Source organism: Dromiciops gliroides, chromosome 1, assembly GCF_019393635.1.
Source record: "Dromiciops gliroides isolate mDroGli1 chromosome 1, mDroGli1.pri, whole genome shotgun sequence".
Taxonomy (NCBI): domain Eukaryota; kingdom Metazoa; phylum Chordata; class Mammalia; order Microbiotheria; family Microbiotheriidae; genus Dromiciops; species Dromiciops gliroides.
Window position 1 is genome coordinate 546,614,101 of NC_057861.1, and position 25,122 is coordinate 546,639,222.

General features: G+C 38.6%; 2 protein-coding genes across 6 annotated transcripts in view; one reads left to right on the forward strand and one right to left on the reverse strand.

Moving 5' to 3' along the window:
• The window catches only part of CCP110 (centriolar coiled-coil protein 110), a 30,627-nt gene extending 25,999 nt beyond the window's left edge, over positions 1–4,628 (reverse strand). For 3 of the 4 annotated variants that reach the window (XM_043975905.1, XM_043975901.1, XM_043975904.1), the window contains exon 1: positions 4,429–4,628. The gene's annotated coding sequence lies outside the window, so the exon portion shown is untranslated. The remainder of the gene's footprint in view (positions 1–4,428) is intronic. The other variant, XM_043975902.1, reaches the window with a different exon arrangement.
• Positions 4,629–5,862: 1,234 nt separating this feature from the next.
• On the forward strand, positions 5,863–24,346 carry GDE1 (glycerophosphodiester phosphodiesterase 1). 2 transcript variants are annotated; one of them, XM_043978356.1, is made up of 6 exons: positions 5,863–6,299; positions 15,025–15,200; positions 16,705–16,810; positions 19,633–19,725; positions 22,635–22,846; positions 23,665–24,346. In XM_043978356.1, the coding sequence occupies exons 1-6, from the start codon at positions 6,039–6,041 to the stop codon at positions 23,810–23,812; spliced, it is 996 nt and encodes a 331-aa protein (XP_043834291.1). In that variant the 5' UTR covers positions 5,863–6,038; the 3' UTR covers positions 23,813–24,346. The 2 variants fall into 2 exon arrangements, with proteins under 2 accessions (XP_043834291.1, XP_043834292.1); XM_043978357.1 differs by having other exon boundaries at positions 6,161–6,299; positions 15,029–15,200.
• The last annotated feature ends 776 nt before the right edge of the window (positions 24,347–25,122 follow it).

The following is a 25,122-nucleotide window of genomic DNA, read 5'->3' on the forward strand; positions in this document are numbered from 1 at the left end:
AAAAACACATGAAATATAACTTAAGGTACCTGGAAAATGATTTAATGTATAACAAATATCTCCCAAATTTAAAGTACCTGCTACTAAAATTGTTTATTCTGAAAACTAAATCCATAATTGTGAGACTTAAATAGTAGCTAACTCAAACGAAGGCACATCAACATACTACTATACAGGTATATTCTACTATGTGCAACTGACATGTTTATGGGTATCTATATGTAACTGAATTTTTAGAAAGCAAAGTGATTTTAAGAACAAAAGGAATCTAGCATTAAATGGGGGAAACCCTCAAATATCTCAATACCCACATAATCAGACCTCTCAAATATAAAAAAAGATCTATGAACTTATAAATTTTGATGTTCTCTCTAATGATACAATTTGCAATACATCCATATACTTGTCCATGTACTTACTCCCTTGAGTTCATCGCAAAAGATCTACCCAACATACTGGAGGACTTCAATTTCTCCAGATGTTGCAAAGATACTCTCCATTACCCATTTAATACGTTTAGATTTAATTTATAGTATTATTAGGTTTTCAGAAATGGGGTACAGTATAGAAGAAAAACTATACCTACCCATGTCAATAAAACTTCCCTCCTAAATAGCCAGAGAAGCTGATATATCAATGAGATAAGATTTTACGTATTTTAAAAGCATGGTTTATTTTATGGTTCTGGCCAAGTCCTTTCTAATGTATGGAATTTAAGAAATGCAAATATTCCATGACTGTGTATTAATGGTTTTTTGTTTTTTTGGTTTTTGCACAGTAATGAGGGTTAAGTGACTTGCCCAGGGTCACATAGCTAGTAAGCGTCAAGTGTCTGAGGCCAGATTTGAACTCAGGTCCTCCTGAGTCCAGGGCCAGTGCTTTATCCCCTGCGCCACCTAGTTGCCCCTTAATGCATTTTTATTATGGAAAATTTTAACAATGACAAAAATAACATAATTCTTCTAGTAATTCTACTATTTCTTTGTAATGGCATCTATAAAAGTAGCCAGGAAGAAACCAGCTATGGTATTAATTTACTCATTCATATCAATCAACCAAGAATTTACTGGATGCCCATTGAGTGTGAAAAAAACATTTTTTAAAGCATACTAAAATTGGGGCAGCTAAGTGGCACAGTGGATAGAGCACTGGCCCTGGATTCAGGAGGACCTGAGTTCAAATCTGGCCTCAGACACTTTGCACATACTAGCTATGTGACCCTGGGCAAGTCACTTAACCCCAATTGCTTCACTCCCCCCCCCCCCCCGGGAAAAAAGCATGCTAAATTTAAAAGAAATGGAAACATTTTTTAAAAATGTAAATATTCTTAGTATAGATTGACTTCATTACAAGGAAACCAATAAAACCATGTTTCTTTAAGTATTGATTTACAAGTTACTATTTGACAAAGAGACTCCAGACCAAAGAAACTTTAAAATTTAATGGAATTTTATAACTGGAAGAAACCGTGGAGATCTAGAAAGTTTCTCATTTTGTAAGTGAAAACACTGAGGTCCAAAGAGGAGAAATGATTTTCCAAAGGTTCACATAGCTAGTTATTTAAAACTAGTGTTGGGAGCTCTAGCTAACTAATGTTCAGCTGAAAACAAAAATAAAGAATTACTGAAATTAAAATAAAGTTAATGGGAAAATAAGATTTATTTTCCCTCTTATCTAGGGAATCTCCGCTATTCATAATAACAAGACTTCTTCTGTCAGCCAAATTTTAACATGATTTTGACTTTGAAAAATTTCCCAAAAGTACTTCAAATAGAATCATAAAAATTTGATGTCAATTTTTTCAACAAGTTTTGCTCCATTGAGACAATATGTATACTTATGTATACTCACTTCAAAGCTGGACACTTTCAAGTTCTCATTAAAACATCATTTAACAAAAACTAACATTTATATAGTGCTTTCAGGTTTGCAAAATGCTTTACATTCCATTTTGTTCCTCACAACAACCCTATCAGGTATGATGACTGCCTTACAAATGAAGAAAAAGGTGTAAATTGTTTAAGTGACTTGCCCTTGGTCACACAACTAATGTAAGTAGTATAATCTAAGGTTTCCTTCTTTGTATTTGTATCCCCTAGTACAATGCCTGACACATAGTATAGATGTTTAATAAATGTTATTGATTGGTTGATTTGAACACAGGTTCTCCTGACTCCACTTACAGAACTCTTTTCTTCTTACAGAAGAAAAGCAAGAAAACAAATGATCCTGGATTCAAAGTGGATACTGAAAAAAATAGTTTTAACTCCATTCACAAAAGCATCTACTTTTACAGATTTTTATTATGCACTGTATATTTAAATAATTTCTCTCTGAACACAATAAAGCTAACCTTAACATTCCATTTTACCTCTGTCAATCATGCCAAGTTTTACAAGTTTGTCTCATGAGAATCTTGGAAACAAAATGCCCTAGAATGTTCTAACAATACTACATATCAAACACACAGCTTCAAGTTCTATTTACAGAGGGCCTCTTGCAAAATGCAACGGTGATTTAGAAATAGAAATCTTCTATCTACTAGTAGAAGTTAATCAACTTGATCTCAAGAAAGCAGCTATCAATGATTCCCATTTCCAAGTCCTTCAAAAAAGAAACTCAAATCCAGGAACAGGAGAATTTAGAGAAGGATGATTTCAATGGCAACCCTCCTCTGATGGGCAAATTATTACCTCTAAATTACAATGTCAACCATTTAAAAAGTGAGTAATCTATGTTACATATGATTAGGCAGATAGATGCTGAATTACTCACATCACAATCCACTGTTAATAAGTTTTACTTAAAGGGGGCCTCTGGCCATAAAGCCATCCCAGGCCACAAAGCCACCTCAAATATAACTACTAAACCACAAATTCCCTCTGTATAGCTGCTCCTGATTTGGACATAATTGAGTGATCCACCCTTTCCTAAAAATCCTGTAGCAATCCCACAATATTAGGACCCTATTCATTATTAATTCAGCACTCTAGAAATCTAATATTCCTTTCTACCAGAAATTTCAGAAAAGGTAAGAGATACAACTATGCAAGATAAGACAGAGTTATTGTAGTAACCTAGCAATAAAGATCAACAAAATCTACTCTAGTCATTTGGTTCACAACTTCAGAGAGCTCATTTTTATTCTTCTCTCCCTTATTCCCCGCATCCAATCAGTTGTCAATTCTATTAGCTCCACAACAGCCTTTCACATCTGTCCCCCTCAACTCAAAATAAATCAACTCTCATCACCTCTTACCTGAACTACAATACCCTAATTAATTGGTTACCATAATTCCAATCTCTCCCCCTTCCAATTTATCTTCAGCATAGCAGCCAAAATAATTTTCCTAAAACTTAAGTCTGATTACATCAAGATCCTCCTCAAAATACTTTGGTTGGTTCCCTATTGTCTCCAGGGTCAAATATAGATTTCTCAGCCTGGCATTTGAAGCTCTTCACAATCTGGTACCAGCCTACTTTTCTAGACTCATTTTTATCCTATTCACCTTCAGGATTCTTCCTTTCCAGCCAAACTAGCCTATTTGCTATTTCCTGACCTCAAACATTCCAATTCCAGCTTTCAAGCTGGTTAACCCTCCCTCCCCAATTCACCACCTCACCCCAGCCTAAGGAAATCCTATTATCCTTTCAGCTCTGGTACTCCTTAGACTGATCTACCCATTTGCCAATAGGATCTCTCCCTCCTCAAATTATCATACATTTACTCATCTGTTTACATATTGCTCTACTCAGAAGAAAGTAATGTCCCAGTGGGCAGGGCCACTTTTTCCCCCCAAACCCCCATTTTTGTCTTTAAATGCCTAACGCCCATACTAAAGAGCTTGGCAACACCAGCAAACACCAGCTGAACTTTAGAGATGAGCTTGCTACAAAGAATTAACTGATAAATAGTGATCCTTATGCATGCTCAGCAAGAGAAGTGCTCTGCAGAAAAGCAAAGGGAGGATCAGGCAATCAATCCCTCCCAAGCACAGTGGAAGACAGACATGCAATTCCCAGCGTGGAAAAGAACTGAGTGTTGGGTTTTGTTGTTGTTTCTTTTTTTGCTTGTTTAAATAAGATGAGTACAGACTCCCCACTCCATGCTTCCCACAGGCATTACAGTCCTCCCCTTACCTCACCCCACCTACCGACAGCGAGCATTAAGCTCGGGTCTAGTCTACACCCGCAATTCCATCAACCCATCATCTTCATAACCACCATCATCATCATGATCATGATCATGATCGTTCCAAAACCTACCACAAATGCACCCCGGCCTCCCCTTTCCCCAAGTAGCCGGGCAGCGCAGACGAGAGACCGCCGGGGCTGCCAGGAAAAGGTACGGAAGCCCCTTCAACCGGGGCGCCGCCTCATCCCCGCCCCCGCCCCCGGGCGAAGCTCCCAGCGCCCCCATGTACCCACCTACTTCTCTTCCGCAACCCCCAGCGCTCCTTCGTTCTCTCTCTTTCTTTCCCTCCTTCCACGACCTCAGGAGGAAACAAAAGGATTAGGCTATATCTGCAGAGCGTAGCCCGCTCCGCCGCCGTCTCCTCCTCCTCCTCCCCGCCATATTACGGGTCTCAAGGCGGCAACGCCGGCACCTGGCAACCGCTGCCGCCGCCGCCGCCACTACCTTCACTCCGCCTCCCAGGCAGGGCACTTCCGGTGTCGGACGGCGGGAGTAATACGACTGCCTCCGCTCAGGGGGTACACAACAAAAACTACAATTCCCGAAGGACTACGCGTGTCGTCTGTCTGGCTTCCAGGATTGGATGAACAGCGTTGCATCCTGGGATATGTGGTCCTCACTGGAGACAAAAAAAAAAGAGGCTGGGAGAAGCGGAGAAGGCTCTATTCTTAACTAAATCATATGTTATACAAGTCAAAACTAATGCAACGTCTCACTTTGGGGCTTTAAAAATATCGACATGGCCTTGAATGCTGGTCCGAGGGACCAAAGTGTATGAACCCTGCTTTTCCCAAAGAGGCACAAAGTGTTTAAGTTATTTGCCCAAGGTCACATAGCTATAAGTGACAAATAGAACGCAGTTAGTTCACTAATAGTGAGGGAAACGGCTTCAGAGAGTTCAATTTGATCAAGTTCACACACTGAATGAATGAGTGCAGAGCCAGAACTAGAAGCCGAGTTCTGTTTCTTGAAGGAATGAAATGGTGTAACAAAAGCCATTTTAAAACAAGTTCTCTCATACTATCTAATCTCTTCTAAGGAAACGACCTTATATTCAGCAGAGTGGTTTCTCTGTGAACAAACTGGTTTATAGACAACATCTCAAGCCTTAGAACATCCTCATATTTGCAGGGTGCTAGAGGATTTCATTAAAAAGTGGAAAGAAGAATCACAGGAAGAAGGCAAAGGGGCAGATCTCTTAGCTCTTCTGTGATGCCCTGCTTCCAAATCTGCCAGTTACTTCATTCCCTTATGAAGTTTAAGTGCATTTAAGGTATGTGTGATTGCACAGTGCCCACTTCTTTAATCATAGATGAGTGCTTTAATGTTTGCAAAATACTTTACAAATATAATCTCATTGACCCTCACAACAACACTGCGAGGTAGGTGCTTCTATGATCATCCTTTTTTTGCCGATGAGGAAACTGAGGCAAGGACTAAATAAATTGCACACACAAGCATTTGAGGCTGCATTTGAACTCCAGGGAGACCGCCCTAGCCACTGCGCCACCTAGTGGCCCTTCTACAGAACGCGGTACCGCGATAGTCCGTAGAGTCAGACCGAAGTTCTTCTGGAACTCGAGCCTCCAAACTAGGTCTAGTTGCTATAACAGCGGCCCCGCCTTGCAAGCCCCGAGCTCCGAGGCGCTGATTGGTCGGCGGGGTGGCTCCTTTTCCGGATGTGCCGAGGCCGGCCATTGTGCGCGCCGGTTCCCTCTGCGGGTGACGGCTCTCCGAGCTCGGTTCGTCTCGCTATCCCGCTCCTCTTTCTCTTGGCGGAGCCCGGCGGGTCCGGGACTCTGTCCCGGAGGCTGCGGGTGCCGGCGCCGGCGCCGGCCCCGGGATGTGGCTGTGGGAGGAGCAGGGGGGCCTGTTGGCCTCCTTCTCCTTCCTGTTCCTGCTGCTGCTGATCCTGACCCGCAGCCCCTTCAATTCCTGCCTCTTCACCCTCAGCTTCTACCTGCTGCTGCGCTTCTTCAGCTTCGAGCCGGTGCCCAACCGCCGGGCTCTGCAGGTGCTCCGGCCCCGCGGCCGCATCTCCGCCATCGCTCACCGCGGCGGCTGCCACGATGCCCCTGAGAACACTCTGGCCGCGATTCGGGAGGTAGGGAAGGGGGGCCCCTCCCCCAACCTTTGTGGTTCTCCTTCACCCCGGGCTCTCCCCTCGCACCCTTCCAGCCTCGAGGAAATGGGTTCTCTCAGTGGCTCCTTGTTGAACTCTCTGAATGTCTCCGAGCCTCAGTTTCCTCCTCTGCAAAATGGGAGCGGGAGGGGATGTGTGTGATAAGAAAGCCTTGCCTGTGAGGATCAAGTATGATCATGTATGAGGAACGCTTTGCAAATATTACAATGTTATATCATTCTGCATTATTATTATTATTAAAGGCAGTTAGGTGGCTCAGTGGATGAGAGCTGAACTTGAAAGACCAGAGTTCAGATGTGGCCTCAGTCACTTAATAATTGCATGACTACAGGCAAATCACTCAACCTCAGTTTTCGCATTTGCAAAATGAAAACAAAAGCCCCACCTGGGAGGATCGATTATGATCATGTAAAAGAAACAGACACTTTGCAAATCTTATAGCCCTATATCAATGTGCATTATTCTTATTCGTTATTAAAGGCAACTTGGTGACTCAGTGGATGTAAGTGCCTGACCTGGAGTCAGGAATCCCAGAGTTCAAATGTCCAGGCAAATCACTTAACTTCATTTTCTCCATTTGCAAAATTGGGGGAGGTGGAAGATGTTAGCCTCTGTTCCACAGGTGTGAGCATCCACATGATGCTAGCTAACACTTTGCAAATCTTACAATGCTCTATCGATGTGAATTATTAATAAATCGTTAAAGGCAGCTAGATGGCTCAGTGAATGAGCGTTCTGGACCTGGAGTCTGGAAGACCCAAGTTCAAATGTGGCCTCTGGTTACTTTCTAATTGTCTCGACCTCTGACTCCCTCAGTTTTCCTATTTATTTGTAAAATGAGGGGAAGAGGGTAATAGTCCCTAGTCTACAAAGTAGCTGTGAGCATCAAATATAATTATATATAGGTAGCACTTAGGTCAGCCAGGTGGCACAGTGGATAGAGTTGCTGGGCCTGGAGTCTGAAAGACTCATCTTCCTGAGTTCAAATCTGGCCATAGGAACTTAGTAGCTGTGTGACCCTGGGCAAGTCACTTCACCCTGTTTGCCTCAGTTTCCTCATCTGTAAATGGCAAACCACTCCGGTGTCTTTGCTAAGAAAACCCAAAATAGGGTCACAAAGAGTCATACAAGACTGACCATATAGTGCCATATAAATGTGAACTATTATTAATGACCTATTTCCATCTTGGCCCTAACTTCTTAAACTTTGGGTGGAGGCCCTATAAAGGGTCATGTAACTGAATGTGGGGGTCATGAAAAATTTGGCAACAGTAAAAGATTAGGTATACCTATTTTATATACCTATATACCAGGGGTCGAGTAAAACTTTTTCAGGCAAAAAGGAATTGCAAGTGGAAAAAGTTTCCGAAGCCCTGCTCTAGACCAGGGGTTCTTAACCTTTTTTTAGGTCATGAATCCTTTTGCCAGTCTGTTCTAATGACCTCCTTGAAGGGTGGGTGTTTTTTATGTTAATGCAGAAACTAAACAGCACATAAGGAATGCAAAGGAAACCAATTATATTGAAATAGTTATGAAGATATTTTAAAAAACATTCAGGGACCCCAAGTTAAGAACCTCTGCCCAGACAAATAGGCGACATAACCTCTGTGTTAGTTGTCTGGCCACCCTAGTTCTCCTTTTTCCCTCTGAGGAACTCCTGTGATCCTTGAAATTCCCAATTTCAGTTACTATGAAGCTTCAGATTTTACTTAAGATACTTACCATAAGTGAAATGTACTAGGTAGTGCTTTGGACTTTGGGATTCAGGTGATCTGGTAGGGTTGTACTAATCATTAGCTGTATGACCTTGGGCAAATGATCACTTAAACATTCCAGGCCTCTGTTTAATGTAGGGAGTCAACCAGATAATGCCTGATAAAGCTCTTTAAGGTTTGAAAAACACTTAACAAATTTTAATCTCATTTTATCCTCTTAGCCACCCTGGGAGAAGCTTTTGTTATCCTGATTTTGCAGATGAGGGAACTGAGAAAGACAAAGATTAGTTGATTTGCCCTGGGTCACACAGCTAGTAGGTATGTGACAGGATTTGACTCTGGTCTTCCTGAATCTAGGTGTATTTTAGCACCTGACTGCCCCCTTTCCTATCCAATTTTCTGTAATTTTCATCTTTCTGCCCCATTTTCATGCCATGAGATGCATCAGTGATCTCAAGGGCTTCCCTTTGGGCCCAGTAAAAAAAAACAAAAACAAAGCTTGAAGTCAAGAGACCAGAAAGAGCAGAAATGCAAGGGTGGAAGAAACACTTGAGTTAGTGGTGGGTCATCCATCACCAAACTCTTATCATTCTCCCTCCTCTCCCATCCCCCACTTTGCTTATATGCCAGAGATTTGAAGGTGTATTGAGAGTCTTTTTAACTTCTTGTAGCCTTATATGACTTCTTTATAGATGTTGTCTGATGAAATAGACAACAGTTCTCATCACAAAATATCCATTGATGTAGGAGGTAAAGAAGGGGTTAACAGACAAACCTAAGACCTGAACTCTAATTCAGATCTGAGTTCTGAAAGGGATTAATGGGTAATTTAAGACTTGGGGCCTCATCAAAGTCAGAGCCTAGGTTCTTGTTAATTGGTACCTGGAGGTCTGGCTCCTGTTAATTACCCCCATTAATCAACACACACAACAAAAAACAAAGAGACAGGTCACAGAGACCCTAACTGGTAAATGTTAATATCCAGAAATCAGGCCTAAAAAAGAAAGAGATCAAAAACACAAAGACACTCTGACCTTGGCAAGTTGAGGTATGTTCTTATGAACATGTGCAGAAAAGGCCAAATTTGTTCCCAGATTCATCTTGTGACATGTAAACCCCCAAAACACACCTCCACGGAAAAAGGTACCTGCCTTGGGGGTTGGCTTAGGACCCCAAGAAGTCCAAATTAGAACACGAACCCCCATATACCTCCCTGAGGTGGAGATTATTATAATGAGACCCATAATCAATTTATCCATATTATAAATATAACTGTCTTGTCTTTCCCTGTTTGAGAGATACCTTTCCATTTTTCTGGTACTCTCCCTGTGGTCAACAGTCTTTCAGTAAAACTTGGGAACCTGAGTCACTGAGTCTTGTAATTCTTTTGGGATGACTCAGGATCAATTTGATCACCTTAATTTTATCTCACATCACAATGATCTTAAAAACATGAAAGTAATGGAGACAAAAATGATCAGACTTAATTTTCTTCAGGATAAATGCTTTCAAAAAGTTTCATCTTCCAAGTATTTAACATAAACTTTCCTAAAGTATGTACATTATTAAGGGCTAAAATTCTAGCTAGTCTGTTTAAAATATCTAATGAGTGGTCGCCAATAAATTATAAGCTTTAGCAAGAGTTAGACTTTTAAGCATTTATTAAGGAGAATAAGAATTTGGTAAAGAGAGAGAGAAAGGCCTAGATTCTTATCTATTAAAGGGAGAGCACATTTCTAGCTCCCTTCTCCACCAGAGTCCAGAGGAAAAAGCCCGAGACTGAGCGCCAGTCTCTTCTTTCCTCCTCCCACTAGCCTGCGTCACTTCCTGACGCCAAAGAAAAGACTCCTGGTCTTGCCCTCAAAGACCTTCGCTTCATGGGCAGAACTCTTCTACAGTAAGTCTCCAGCAGGTGGCATCATTCCAATCGTTACAACATATAGCAGAGTTGATATTTAGTGAATATTTGTTGATTTTGTGATGTGTGTGTGTGTGATTGAGGTAGCAATATGTTTGAGGACTTTTGTAAGGAAAAAGTTGTTTTATGTACATGATAATTATTCAGAAACAACCAAAAAGCCAAAAATATTTACTCTTTCTTAGCTATTTGACTGAAAGCATGAAAGCAATCTGTTTTTCTATCTACAGGAAACTAAATTCCATCTCTTTCTTAGGGAATAATATTTGGTGCCATCTTGAGTCAAGTAATAATGAGCACTTTAGCAATTTGAGTACTTCTCGTAAGAAGTAATTGACCTCTTTTTTAAAAAATCATTTTTTGGGGGGGGGGAGAGAAGGTTGTGGGCAATGAGGGTTAAGTGACTTGCCGAGGGTCACACAGCTAGTAAGTGTTAAGTGTCTGAGGTCAAATTTGAACTCAGGTCCTCCTGAGTCCAGGGCCAGTGCTTTATCCACTGCCCCACCTAGCTGCCCCCAATGGAAGTCATTTTAGGGCAGCTAGGTGGGGCAGTGGATAAGATAAAAAAAAGATAAACAAAAAAAAAGGAGGAGGCAAGTTGGCAGAAGGGTGTGTCACAGAACAAAACATTATATTAAAAATATGGGTGTGAAATACTGCCTCCAACCCTGAGTCATTAAGGTATTTTTCTGTATGTGTATAAATACAAGATCTAGAAGATAAAAGAAATTGATCTCTCTAGAATAAGTTAGGTTTGTTTCATCAGCCTTTTATGACCTGATGTTTTTTAAAAATTGAAAAAAGATTTTGAAGCACTTTTTATTTGCAGAGAGAGTGTTGTGTGAGTAAAGAGTTGCCTAAAGTTAGTGTTTATATTTTGTGCCTGCTATATCCCTCCTTGAAGGAGTCATTTTGGGTGGGTGGGTATATTACTGAGTTGAAATTTCCATTTTTCAAAGATTTTTAGAAATGTTTAATCCACTGCAACCTGAAAAGTACTAGAAGTAGTTCTGGAAATCAGGCAAAGTAGTTGAATAAATGTACAAAGTAAAAGGGGGATGAGCTACCAAAAATCATCTCCAGGGTTATGGAAAATTTAAAAAGGAACAAAGCCAGGTAAATCTTCCATTTGTAGGAATCATCATACTGATATAACTTTTTAAAATTTCAATTTTATTAAGTACTTCACTGAGAAAGGGAGGGACTCTAACAATGAAAATATCCTACCAGGTAGAGGGTCTCCAATGGAGATGGAGATGGAGAGCTAGAATGTCAAGTACATGCAGTCAGATGAGCAGAAAGAAATCTGGAAAGACAGACCAGAACTGGATTTTGAAAGACTTGAAATGGCAAACAGGGCAGTTTTTTATCTTATCCTGAAAGCAATAGGATTTTTAAGCTGGGAAGTAGCACAGGCAGGGCTGTACTGCATGGTGGTGTCAAAATGTGAGTTAACTTCCACTTCCAAGCCTAGTTAAAAGCAGCAACAAAGGTGCAGTGTATTTTATGTGTTCTGAGGTAGTAATAAGCGCCTGAGTGGTATTTTTCCTTCATTTGAAGATTTATTGAGTAGAGTACTGAGCTAGTTTGTGGTGAGAAGTTCGGCTTTTGAAAAGATTTTTTTCCCAGTCAAGTTATAAGATGAAGACAGTGTGTTATCATTGGAAAAGCACTGGACACTTTGCCACTTAACTACCTATTCATGCTCAGAGATAGTTACATAGTTTCCTCTTCACTCCAAAATGAAAAGGTTGCATTAGGCTGTAGTAAGGTATTTTCTGGGTTTGAATCTAAGGTCTTAAGTAGGCTGTGAAAATAGAGGTTACAATGTAACTGTCAATTATATCGAACATCTTAAAAATCTTAAAAAATCGCAACATGTATAAAAAACATTAAACGTTTTGAAAGGCAGTGAGGAAGTTCCTTTAAAAATACTAAATGTAAATAACAAAATTGGTAATGAAATAGGAATAGAAATTTATCAATGCATTTCTGTTTCTTTAACTGGGTTTGGGTACAAGTAATCGGTAATTTCTATTGGTCTTGTAAATTCTTAATGTTGAAACTTGGGCTTTTCCCCTTTCTGTTATTTTCTGTGTTGTAGATAAATTAAGATCACCTTAATGAGGAAAAATGAATAAAAGTACAGTAGCACCTCATTTTTGATACCATATAATAAGGATGACATCTGTTCTGTGATGGGAAAGAGAAATTATGTACACAGGTGTTAAAATGATACTCCCAGTTTAATTGATTGGCATCAGGTATTGATAAGTTATTGAGTCATAAAAATTACTCAGTAACTTTACATAATGTGCCTTTTGGGGTAGTTAATTATAATAATGTTATCACTTATGCAAAATATTTTTTATAAAATCCTAAATATAATTGTGTTGGAGAAAAATGACTATAAGGAAACTTCAGTCATAAAGAAGTTTTAAAGAAGTAAATACAAGGTTGGCATGGAAATCATAAGAAATAGATGACCTAGGGAAGTATGGCCTATGATAATATTGAAGGCTTCTCAATTCAGCTATTACTTTTATGATGTACTATATTTGACTAAGCTATTGGCCAATGTTGAGTACATCTAACAAACAAAATTATAAACGTCACCTGAAAACATCTGGGTTTTAAAGGTAATGAGGTAAACAAAAGAAAATTGGTTCATCCTGGATGTGCAAATGGAATGAGCTGTCTAACTAATTGTCAAGCCTTGGGGATTAAGCAGAGCTACTACATTAAACAGATAGATAAACAGAACTGATATATAAACATTTGTGAGTCATTAATGGAAAACATAATTACCAGCTATTTTCAAAGGATTCAGGGAAAATATAAATCCTGTCTGCCACTTTTCTGTCTTACTACTTGTTTAGTCTGTACTTATTGCAATCTACATTTCCTGCTTATACCAAATTCACACTGAGCCAGGATTCTCCATTTCTTTACATTTGTTCTTTCTTTCTGTATGATAATTAATTTTTAAAAAATTTTATACTATGTCTCACTAAACTATTAGCACTGTATTAGACATGATCTCAGTTAATTTTCATCATGAAGATTTAAAAAATAGTTTTGTTTAATTGCCAAAGTTATTTTAGAATAGTACTTCATTTTAGAATAAAATAATTGAAAAAATGAGGTTGGCTAATAAAACTTTTAAATTAATCTTTTCTGTATAGAGGATATGCTACCACACTGAGCAGCCTGGTTTGATTTGAATGAATAAATGTTCCTTAAACTTGATCTTGATAAAGAGTTGTCCTTTTAAGTAATGACTAACAACCTCAAGTCAGCACTATTGAAGGCTAAAATTTAGTATTTAGTTTTCATCTTAAACTAAAACTTCTTGCTTTTAATTCAACCAGCAGCTTCTTTCTTCTCCCAAGACTATTGGGAAACAATTATTCTCATCTCACAGGAATTACCAGTCTGTTAGCCTCCTATGGTAATCTTTATGTTTGTATTTATAAGTAATGTATTATCTATTTACCTCCACTAGTACATATTATCATAAAGAAATGTCAAGCTTCTTTGTGTTCTATTACAGCCTACATTGCACACAGTCTCAAAGCAGACTTTTAGTAACTGATGATTTGCTGTTTAGAAAAGTGGAAACAGGGGCAGCTAGATGGCACAGTGGATAAAAGCACTGACCCTGGAGTCAGAGGACCTGAGTTCAAATCTGGCCTCAGACCCTTGACACTAACTAGCTGTGTGACCCTGGGCATGTCACTTAACTCTCATTGCCCTGCAACCAAAAAAAAAGAAAAGTGGGAATATAAAGATAAGATAGATTTTATCATTTTCGGGAGCATCATCTTAGATGAGTCGATTTCTTCTCTACTTCCTTGCTTTTAATTACACTACTAGCAAAGTAACCATATTTCTAACATTTCAACTTTTCTTTCCCCAATTATATACTATAATTGCATAAGGATGGAAAGGTTGGTCTCTTTTGATGCCAACTAAGAAGTTAGAGCACTTTGCTATTCAGGCCCACCAGGATCATGAGCCCATTAGGTTATATGCTTCATCTTCCATTTGGTTTCAAGACTGAACAGAGGAGAACCTCTCTTCTCTGGTATTTAATCATAATGTAGTAACCCCACTATGGTTCAAAAGAAAATTGTTTTATTGTGAAATTTGCTTTGTCAAGGAATGTTACAGAAAGGACCTTTTTTATCTAGACATTTTCTTTGCTCAATATATTCCTAATTGAGAGTCTTGGGGCAGTTGGGTATTAGTAAGGGTTCTAAGTGCTGCATTTAAGAAAGATCTGGATTCAGATCCCAGTTGTGTTGCTATTTCAAAAAAAAAGTAGCATAGTGACTGAAGATAGAGACGACAGGTGCAATCTTCATCTCCTTGACCCTCAATTTTGTCTTCTGGAAAATGAGGTTCATAATACTTAACACAATACCTAGTTCACCAGGACTCTTTTAAAGAAAGCACTGTGTAAATTTTAAAGTGCTATATAACTAAATTCTTATCACTTGCCTCTTGAGGTCTCTCGTTCTACTTTTGGACAGATCTAATTATTAGGGAATTTGTCTTTATGAAAGCCTAAATTACTATTATCCAGCTTCCAAGTTCTTCCCTATGGGGTCAAACAGAAAAGCCCTAATCCTTCCTCTAAATGACATGTTTTCAAATACTTTAAGACCCTATCACGTCTGCCTTTAAGTTTTCTTTCCTAGGCTAATCCTTGAAACAGGATTCCTACTGTAGGGTCATGACATCAGGTCCCTTCACCTGGTTACCTCCTTAGAGATAACCTAGGAGCTTGTCAAAAGCATGTCAGTGCCTAAAATGTATTGCCAAGAAATGAACCCAGTACTAACCATCTCCTTAGTGTCCCATTCCCTCTGTCTCATGGGAACTGCTAGTTATTAATCTGATTCATATTTTAGAATGGATTAGGTTCCATGACAGAGGTGTCCCCTGAATTCCTTCCCTATCAAATACCTACTAGATGTGGTTTAGTGATTGGACCAGAAAATAACATTTGTGGCCATTTGACATTAATATTGTTAATGTTTTTGTTAAGGCAGCTAAGAATGGAGCAACAGGTGTGGAGCTGGACATTGAATTTACGGCAGATGGTGTTCCTGTCCTGATGCATGATGAAACAGTAGATAGGACTACTGATGGAACTGGTCGTTTGAATGACTTGACATTTGCTGAAGTTAGGAAGCTTAATCCAGCAGCAAACCACAGATTGAAGTAAGTATATTACAGTCCCTTTAGCTTTCTTTTTAATTGGTTTAGAGATTGGTGGGAAATAACCTAAGTGTCCTTTAAAGTCTGTCTGGTATATGTAACCCTGCTGCGTTCAGGCATATCAACAAAGATGGAAGTAGGACATGGCGGCACTCATTTGTAAGTATCTGCCACTGTCACTTAGATATATAATTGCATCGGTTCCTTTAAATTTTCTATATTTTTATTTCCCAACATTTTAATAATTTGCTATTAACTCCTATTTAAAAATAAATTATTTTTTTAAAAAACTCTTAAATTATCCATATTTTTGAGACTAAAAATTGAATCTAGGACATTTATATATACCAGATCAATACCATACATAGTAGGAATATTTTCTCAAACATAGTTTGCATATATGCTCTGAATTATTTTTTTCCCCAAAGCATACTTTAACATTTAAATTTGTTGCTGGTGCTTAGTATATGTTGTGAGACCCTTAGATTCTTTTCTCTTTCACTTGCACTAAGCCAATGATTTTTTTTTTTAATTTGCAGAGATTGTTTTTCACCTCCTTTATAATTAACTTTGCATTTGTCCCAAAATAACATCATTATAGTCCTATCTCTCACTTCTTCAAATGGTAAATATTATTTAAATATTTCTAAAAAGTTACCTATTCTTCTTGATTTACCTTAATTGGCAAATTTAATATGCATATTTCATCAATGATTTAATCATTTCAAGTTAAAATCAATGACATTATTAACCAGGCCTAATGCCTTGAACCAAGTCTTTCTGTGTTGTTTCTCCTGAACATGGATTCCTAGCATATGTAGAGCCCATTAACCCAGTTGTGGATATCCTTCTATACTTTAAGATCAGTGTGACCTTATTTTCCCAGAACAATCAGAATGAAGGCACAAAAAAGAATTTTAATAATAATAGAAAGTACAAACCTTACACTGGCTATTTGTGTTCAGTTCTGACCACTGCTGCTTATTGTAGTCCAATATATCATTACTTTGTTATGAGTGTGAAAAGGGTTGGGAAACCCCTTAGAGGAAAGGTGTTTGGGGTTTTTTAATGTATTAGAAAAACTGAATTTTTTCCCTCTTAACGAAGGGAAGATAAGATAGTGGTTGGCATCCATTTTCTTTATTAGTCCATCTCTGAAAGAAGTACTGTTGGCCTTTCTAATGTGTAGCCTCAGAGTTCTTTGAAGATAACATATTATACTTCCTTTTTTTGTAGGTTTACTAAACATAGATTTACAAAGCTAGAGTTAGGTCACAAATTTTAACTTAGTTATACTGTGTCCAAGACACTACACCCTGTAGTTGTCATTCGGTTCACATTGCTTAAAATTCTCTTTAATTGGATTTGGTTGAGTCGAATAAGGGGTTGATGCCATTTCCTTGGACTGAAAGATTAACTTGCAAGAGAGAGGGGAGGTCTATTCAACCGAACTTTTGTTTTTCCCTTCTTTTCCTGTGATCTACCTTATTTTCCTTCCATTTTATAGGAATAATTTCCTTGGTGAAAAAATACCTACTCTGAAGGAAGCCATTGTGGAATGCCTAGATCATAACCTCACAATCTACTTTGATGTCAAGAGCCATGCAGCTATGGTACAGTTTTATGCCATGGACCTTCACTTTAAAAAAATCCTATTTAGATACCAATCATTTCCAACTTACTCATTTTAGATGTGATTTTGTCATAAATGTGGTTTTTTGTTTGTTTGGTTGGTTTTTTGGTTTGTGGTTTTTTTTTTTTTCGGGGCAGTAGGGGTTAAGTGACTTGCCCAGGGTCACACAGCTAGTAAGTGTCAAATGTCTGACGCCGGATTTGAACTCAGGTACTCCTGAATCCAGGGCCCGTGCTTTATCCACTGTGCCACCTAGCTGCCCCATAAATGTGTTTTTTAATACAGGTATAACCTGCTTCAAGAAATCTCATCATAAAAACATATAAGTTGATAGGATAATAAATGTAGAAAATGCATTGTTTAAAAGTTCTTAATTGCCTCCCAAATGTTCTAACATATCAGGGGGAATACAAAAGAGAAAAAAGGTCAGGCTATTTTTTTCTAGCAAAAAACATAAAAAGGAATGCTGATCATATCTACATGTCTTAAAATAATTGTTTTATCCAGAGACCTAGTTAATTAATTAAACTGTTTAAAGCCTAAAATAAATTCCTTGAATAAATCACTTTAAAACTAAAAACTAAGCTTCTGTGGCTATTTAATTTTGGCTGATAAATTTAGGATTTCAGAACCCAAAATATTTAAGATATTTTTACATTTTCCTTTCACATGGATCTTGTCCCATGGAAATATTGTTTGGGGATTTTTTGACATATCTCAGAGCATTCTTTTATTACGAATTCATTGTATATTCTTTAAATAGTTCTTTTTTAAAAGATTTGCTACATTCTTTCGATGTTTGCTTTTTTTTTTTCTTTTTTTTTTGGTTTTGTTTTTGCGGGGTAATGAGGGTTAAGTGACTTGCCCAGGGTCACACAGCTAGTACGTGTCAAGTGTCTGAGGCCAGATTTGAACTCAGGTCCTCCTGAATCCAGGGCCAGTGCTTTATCCACTGTACCACCTAGCTGTCCCTTTGAGTAGGTGGCTTTTGATGATTGGGTTTTGTTTTGTTTTTTGTTTTGATTTGCTACATTCTTAAATTTTGTTTTATATCCTAGAATCAAAATTTTTTTCCCCAGAAAACACGGGCACATTTTTATAATGAAAATCATTGGGAAAACATGACTCAGTTTATAGACAATTTTGCAAGAATGTATTTTGTAAAATAAGGTACATCCATACTTAAAGTAGGATAAAGGGGTGGTGGTTTTGCACTCTCGCTCCCTCCCCTCCCCATTTGAACAGAACAGGCAGGTATTTGTTCTATCTAAACAATGTTTCATTTGCCTAGTTATAAATTCCTGATTGTTATATAACATAGTATGTTCGGTCACTAGACAGACCCAGAGGAAAGCCCCAGTTCTATTTCCTTGTACTGGAGAATAGACCCTGTTTGCTTCTGTGAAGTGAACATGAATGGAAATAGGATTCTTGATGAGTTCCTGATGAGTGGTGGGAGTAGAAAGGTTTGGCTACCTATTCAGGATCCCCTTGGTTCTCTTCTTCCTTCATCCTCCAGTATTCAGGGCTATAATGGAATTCCTCTATTTCCAGTAATAACTACTAGAATAGTAACATTCAAAGTTAACTATTGATGATTTCATTTTTTAAAAAAGTTTTCAGAGTGGTAAAAAAATAAAATAAAAAAGTATATATGTACCAAGCCTGATTTATGTGGTACCAGGGAGTACCAGGTCTTATTTAAATGTCTTGAGGTGCAGCTAGATGGCACAGTGGATAGAACGCCAGCCCTGGATTCAGGAGGACCTGAGTTCAAATCCGGCCTCAGACACTTAACACTTACTAGCTGTGTGACTCTGGGCAAGTCACTTAACCCCAATTGCCTCACCAAAAAAAAAAGTCTTGGACATACATAAAAATTGAGCTATCAAAGAAAAATAAAATAGCATACAGAATTTAAATTTATACTATCAAGGGATTTTTAAAAAATCTTATCTATATAAAAGCAGTTCATTCACTGATCAAAGGACTTGGATCATCTCTAAATCATTTCTATGAAACTCATTGCTCAAATTTGAATGTTCCATGACTGACATTCTAGACATATCCACTATTTCAAATAAAATAATGAAACCATATGGTGCCTATATGGAAAGCTAGAGAAGGACTACCCCTGCCCCAATTCATGTCTAGTTCATTTGGTGCTGGAGATAGAAAGAATCATTTCTTACAAGACATTAGAACCAGATGGGAGCTTACTTAGAGATAATTGAGTCTCCTCGTTTTGTAGCTAAAGAGAAGAGGCCCAGAGAGATGAGGTGAACTCACAGAGCAGAACTGAGAGCCTGTTCTTCTGCCCCTGCCCAGGGTTCTTTCTACCGTGCCCTCTGGGGCTCCAGCCTGAGGAGAGTCCCTGTCCTCTGAGTTCCCCATCTTCCTAGCTGGTGACTGTTCTAGAATTGTGGAGGTTTGTGTGTGTAACAAATATTTTAGCTTAAAGGAACTTTCCTAAAGGCTAAACCAGGATATGGGGGAAGGAATTTCCAACCTTTCCTTCTAGGAGCATCCCACCTGTACAATGAAGAGGTGAGACTACCAACAGAGAAGTAGAAAACAAAGTAGCAATGCCACAGCCTTCTACCTATGTGATGTGAGTTTAAACATTTGAGATTTTACTGTATTTCTTTCAGCATCTCACCTCTGGTGCCCTCCCTCCCACCCTATGTGATAATCTCTCTGAATTATTGGGCAGTGCTATAGACAGTACATGATAATAAATTCTTGTTGACGGACATATTTCAAATGGCTTTGCGCATGTGACTCTCATTTTCTTCTCTGTAGGCTGCCGATGCTCTAAAACATATGTATATGGAGTTTCCTAAGTTATACAATGTCAGTATTGTCTGCTCTTTCATGCCAGAAGTTATCTATAAGGTGAGATGCATTTTTTTTTAAGTACCTATGATCTGTGATGATAATACTGATATATCAGTACCGAATTGAGATGAAGTAGTTACATTTGACAATCTCTCAGATAGATCGATAGATAGATCAATCTGGATATATCTAGATATAGATATAGCCTATCACCAATCTCTCTGCCTCTTTTGTGATAAATAACACAATTTTTTCAAAATTAGTTTAGAGGCTTAACCTTTGATGGTAGATTGGGGCATCACTAACCACAACCTATGTGGGGATTAACTTTCACGTTTTTAGTACTGAACTGTACCCAAATAAGTCTATGATCGATAAGGATTCATTAAGTTCTTGCCATGGGCCAGTCACTGTGCTAGGTGATGAGGCTGCAATTACAGCAACTTAAATAATCCTGAAGAACCTGGCATTCTATAGGTCAACTAGCACGTACACGTGTAAGTTTACACAGAATAAATATAAAGATCATAAATGCAAATGAAAGGCTTCATGTTGCAAAGTAATGCTTGAGCTAGAAGAAGAGGGATTCTGTGAGGTAGAGATAAGGAGTAAGTATGTTCTAGGCATAGGGCAAAACCAGTACAAAGGCTTGGAGATAGGAGATGGAGAGTCATGTGTGAGTAACAGAAGGCTGGCTTGGCTGGATCAAGGTGCAGGAGGAGAGTAATGTCCATTGAGGTTATAAATATAGGTTGAGGCCAGGCTTTGAAGGGTTTTTAAATGTAAAATAGGAGTTGACGTTTGACCACAGGAGCAATAGAAAACCACTAGAATTTGTTAGGTATAGGTTTGAAAGGGTCAGAGCTATGCTTAAGGAAAATCATTTTAGCAGTAGTCTGCAGGAAAAACTGGAATGAGGAGAGACTTAAGTCATAGAAACTAATTAGGAGGTCATTTCAGTAATCTAGTTGAGAGGTGGTGAGGGCCTGAATTTAAAGAGTGACTGTAAGACCAAAGGAATTAAATTTGAGAAATGTCATGGAGGTAGAAGTCACCTGGAATGGATATATGTGGCAGAGGTAGAGAGTGAAAAACCAAGAATAGCACTGATATTGTGAACTTGGGAGACTGAAAGAGTGGTGATACTTTTGATAAAAATAGGTAATTTTTTTTAAAAGGGTGGGTTTGGGGAGAAGGAAACTTGAATTCTACCTTGGATGTGTTGAATTTGAAATGTTGACAGGACAACCAATTTGAAATGTGCAACAGGTGAAATGAGACTAAAGCTTAGGAGACTGGAGCTGAATATATTGATCTGAGAGTCTTCTGCAGAGAGATGATAAATCCATGGTTGAGCTGATGAAGTCACCAAGAAAGGATGTAGAAAAAGAAGAGGACTCAGGACAGAGTCTTGGGGAAATGTGGGGAACCCACAGTTGGGGAATGACGTGAAAGATAAGCCAGCAAAGTAGATGTAGAAAGAAGGGTCATCCAGATTGGGGAGAACCAGAAAAGAGTAATGTTGTGAAATCTACTAGAAGATGATGGTCAGCAATGTCAGAAACAGTAGGTGAAGGGGAGGGAGGGAGAAATAAGCATTAAGTGCTGCCCACTGTGTGTGCCTGACACTGCTAAGATTTTGCAGATTATCTCATTTGATCATAAATTGAGAAAGGATGAACATTTTTAAAAGACCAGTAGATTTGGCAGTTAAGAGATTGCTAGTAATTTTGGAAAGAGAAGTTTCCGTTGCCTTATGAGGTTGGAAGTCGGCCTGCAAGGATTTGAGGAGAATGGTGAAGATAAGAGATGGTAGGTTCTAGGACAGATAGAGAGATTAGCCTTAGGAGATACGGAATCAGTTAGGGAGTCTGGCCAGAATCTACCTTCATATACATTAACATTTGAATCTTCAGTATTATTAAAATACTGAAACTGCCTTATAATCATTAATGGTAATCAATTTTTTCTAGTTTTTGAAAAAGGTTTCTTTGTGAGCATCATTTCATATAATGTGCTGAAAAATTCTTGGTTTTTTTTGTTTGTTTGTTTGTTTTTTGGCGGGTCAATGAGGGTTAAGTGATTTGCCCAGGGTCACACAGCTAGTGTCAAGGGTCTGAGGTCACATTTGAACTCAGGTCCTCCTGAATCCAGGACCAGTGCTTTATCCACTGCACCACCTAGCTGCCCCCTATGCTGAAAAATAGACTCTCAAAGAACTCAAGTACCAGACAGAAGGGATTTCCAAGATCATCTGTCCCACCAGGAGTATCAAACACATAACAGGCTCACATGTGACCCACAGTACTCCTGAGTACAACCCAAACCAGATTAAAATGTATTGGGGAAATATTTAACAAGATAAATAAAAATACAATTGAAGGGGCAACTTGACACTTACTAGCTGTGTGACTGTGGGCAAGTCACTTAACCCCCATTGCCTAAAAAATTAAAAAAATAATACAATTGAACATAGATAATATTCATCTTAAAGCCAATTCAAGATGAGTCCACAGGGATCCTTATGTACACTTAATGGTACCCATTTCTGTTTGAATTTGATACCTCTGGTTTATCTCTCTCATTCATACACACACACACACACACACACACACACACACACACACACACACACACATCATTTTACATTGAGGAAACTGAGCTCCAGAGAAGTGATAAGGGCTTTCACAAGGTTACAACACAATAAGAATTTATAATTTATTATGACAACAGAAAAGGAGTGGGAAGGGAGAGCAGGAAGAGGAATGGGTTAGGACATCAACTTGGAAAGCAGCCTTCTACTGTAGGGGCCTATTGAATCTTGGGGTTGTTTTAAGCAAAAAGTGTTATTATATCCTTCATGTTGCAATGTCTTTTGTGTTGAGTATATTCACCAAATCTAAAGGCATAATTTAAAACTTTTCCCTTTGTGACTTAACTCGTTATTCTGCAAAATTCTCTTTCAGATGAGGCAGGCAGACCGTAATGTTGTGACAGCTTTAACCCATAGACCTTGGAGCCTTAGCTATTTTGGAGATGGGAAACGACGCTTTGATTCTCTTTGGAAGCATTTTTTATATATGCTGCTGGATATTCTCCTAGATTGGAGTTTGCATAATATCTTGTGGTACCTTTGTGGAATTTCAGCTTTCCTTATGCAGAAAGATTTTGTGTCTACGTAAGTTGAAAATCTTTATTATTTCCCATCACCCTGCTCTAGTGCTTTTTTTTTCTTTTTACGGGGCAATGGGGATTAAGTGACTTGCCCAGGGTCACACAGCTAGCAAGTGTGTCAAGTGTCTGAGGCCGGATTTGAACTCAGGTCCTCCTGAATCCAAGGACAGTGCTTTATCCACTGCACCACCTAGCTGCCCCCTGCTCTGGTGCTTTTAAGGAATAAGAAAGATTTCTTTCAGTGGAAGTTTCATCAACATGGTAATGTACTAGCTCTTATTAAAAACTGGGGGAAAGTGAAGAGATTGTGGTTGTGATGTGGATTGTACCCTCCCTTCCCCTGTTATCCTTCCTTCCGTTATTTAATCACAACCTTCCCCCAGGGAATGTTTAGTTCTTGAATCCCTCAACCTCTAAACTACCCTTTAACAGTTATTAAATCATATATTTCTATTGATTACATGTTTATCAGTCTTATTGCCCTTTTGGGGGGGGTGGGAGGTGGGGCAGTGGGGGTTAAATGACTTGCCCAGGGTCACACAGCTAGTAGGTGTCAAGTGTCTGAGGTCAAATTTGAACTTGGGTCCTCCTGAATCCAGGGCCGGTGCTTTATCCACTATGCCACCTAGCTGCCCCCAGTCTTATTGCTCTTAATAAATTATAAACCCTTTGAGGGTATAGTCTTGTATCTTTATTCTGTATTCCTAAGCATTTCTCTATACACTGCTTATTGTAGGTAAATTCCTAGTAACTGTTAACAAAGGATGGTTGGTCAACATCCTTATAAGTTGTCTGTCTGTCTCTCCCCTCCCTTTCTCCCAGGGCCTATTTGAAGAGGTGGTCAGCTAAAGGCATTCATGTTGTTGCTTGGACTGTGAATACCTATGAAGAGAAAAAATTCTACGAAGGCCATCTTCACTCCAGCTATATGACTGACAGCATGTTAGAAGACTGTAGCCCTCATTTCTAGACCACCACCCTTTTGCAGGGACTCTGGTTTCAGAAAACTCTGCTCTCCTTATTCAGGGAAATCTAAAGACCTGGATGGAGCCGTGAGTTCTCAAGGGTCAGATTGTTCACAGGACTAGCCAGAAATTGCATTTTAACTTGAATCAGAGCAGAATGGTGTGGTTGGCACCTAATTCCATAGCCTGCTTGAGTTCGTCATGGCTGATCTTGGGGAATCAGGTCTGTGAGGAGATTTGCCACTGCTTGCCCCTCATCCAACTGAGTTATATACAGAGACTCAGTAGTGATAAGCACAGATTCATGTAATTTGTATGTATTTTAAAAAAAAATTACTGCAAATGTATGCAAAATGCATGTTGACTCAGACTGGACTCTTGTTACTTTTCACACTCGACGTATTCTTCCACTATTTGTACTTGGCCATGTTGAATGGTATATTATGGAAGTCAGATTTGGGAACCATACTAATACAATTGTTAAAATGTATATTAAACATACAATACCCTAAGTAATAAATGATTTGAGAAAAACACTGGATGTAATGGAGTGAACAGAGTTGACTTTTTCATGTTAATACAAAGCCCCATCCAGGGTATAAATTTGGACATTCATAACAATTTAAACACAAATCAAAAGAAGGTACTGAAACTTGCTGGTGAGATTATTTTAAAGCATGTCAGATAGATAAATAGATCGATCTGTTGATCTAACCATACCCCCTGGTGACTACAGCAAACAGCAGTCTTTTTAGACCCTCATGAATTCCTACTATATAGCTTCCATTGCTACTTAAAGTGAATTAAATTGTGTAATACTTCTGTAATAGTTGAGACTTAACATCTTGGGAATTCTTCATAATGGCCTCTCAGCCTTCCCACTGAATCTTCCTAGCAAAAAAATGAACTATGGTGAAAACCATTCTTTTCCAAAGCTTTATTCCAGTCCAAAGAATATAATAAGATAGCTAAGAACAATCTCCTTAAGCTAGTCCTAGTTTGGCCTATTACATTGTTCCGAAGTCATTCCAGATTTTCTCCTTGACTTCATTCTGTGTATCTGCTAGCCTCACCTCTCGACACCATCTCTACCACTTAAGTTGGGAACACTTTTGAGGATCAGAAGACCACTTCAGTATATCAGGGATTTCATCTGTGAGGTACCCTCTTCAGTGATGCAGATCACAACTTTGTACACCTTTATTAGATGGTTTTCATAAGTGTATTCAAAAATATTCATGAAGTGACTAAGCCTGTCATTATTTGCTTAGGTAAACTGGTCCCTGGACATTAGATAACACTACCTTTTTTTTTT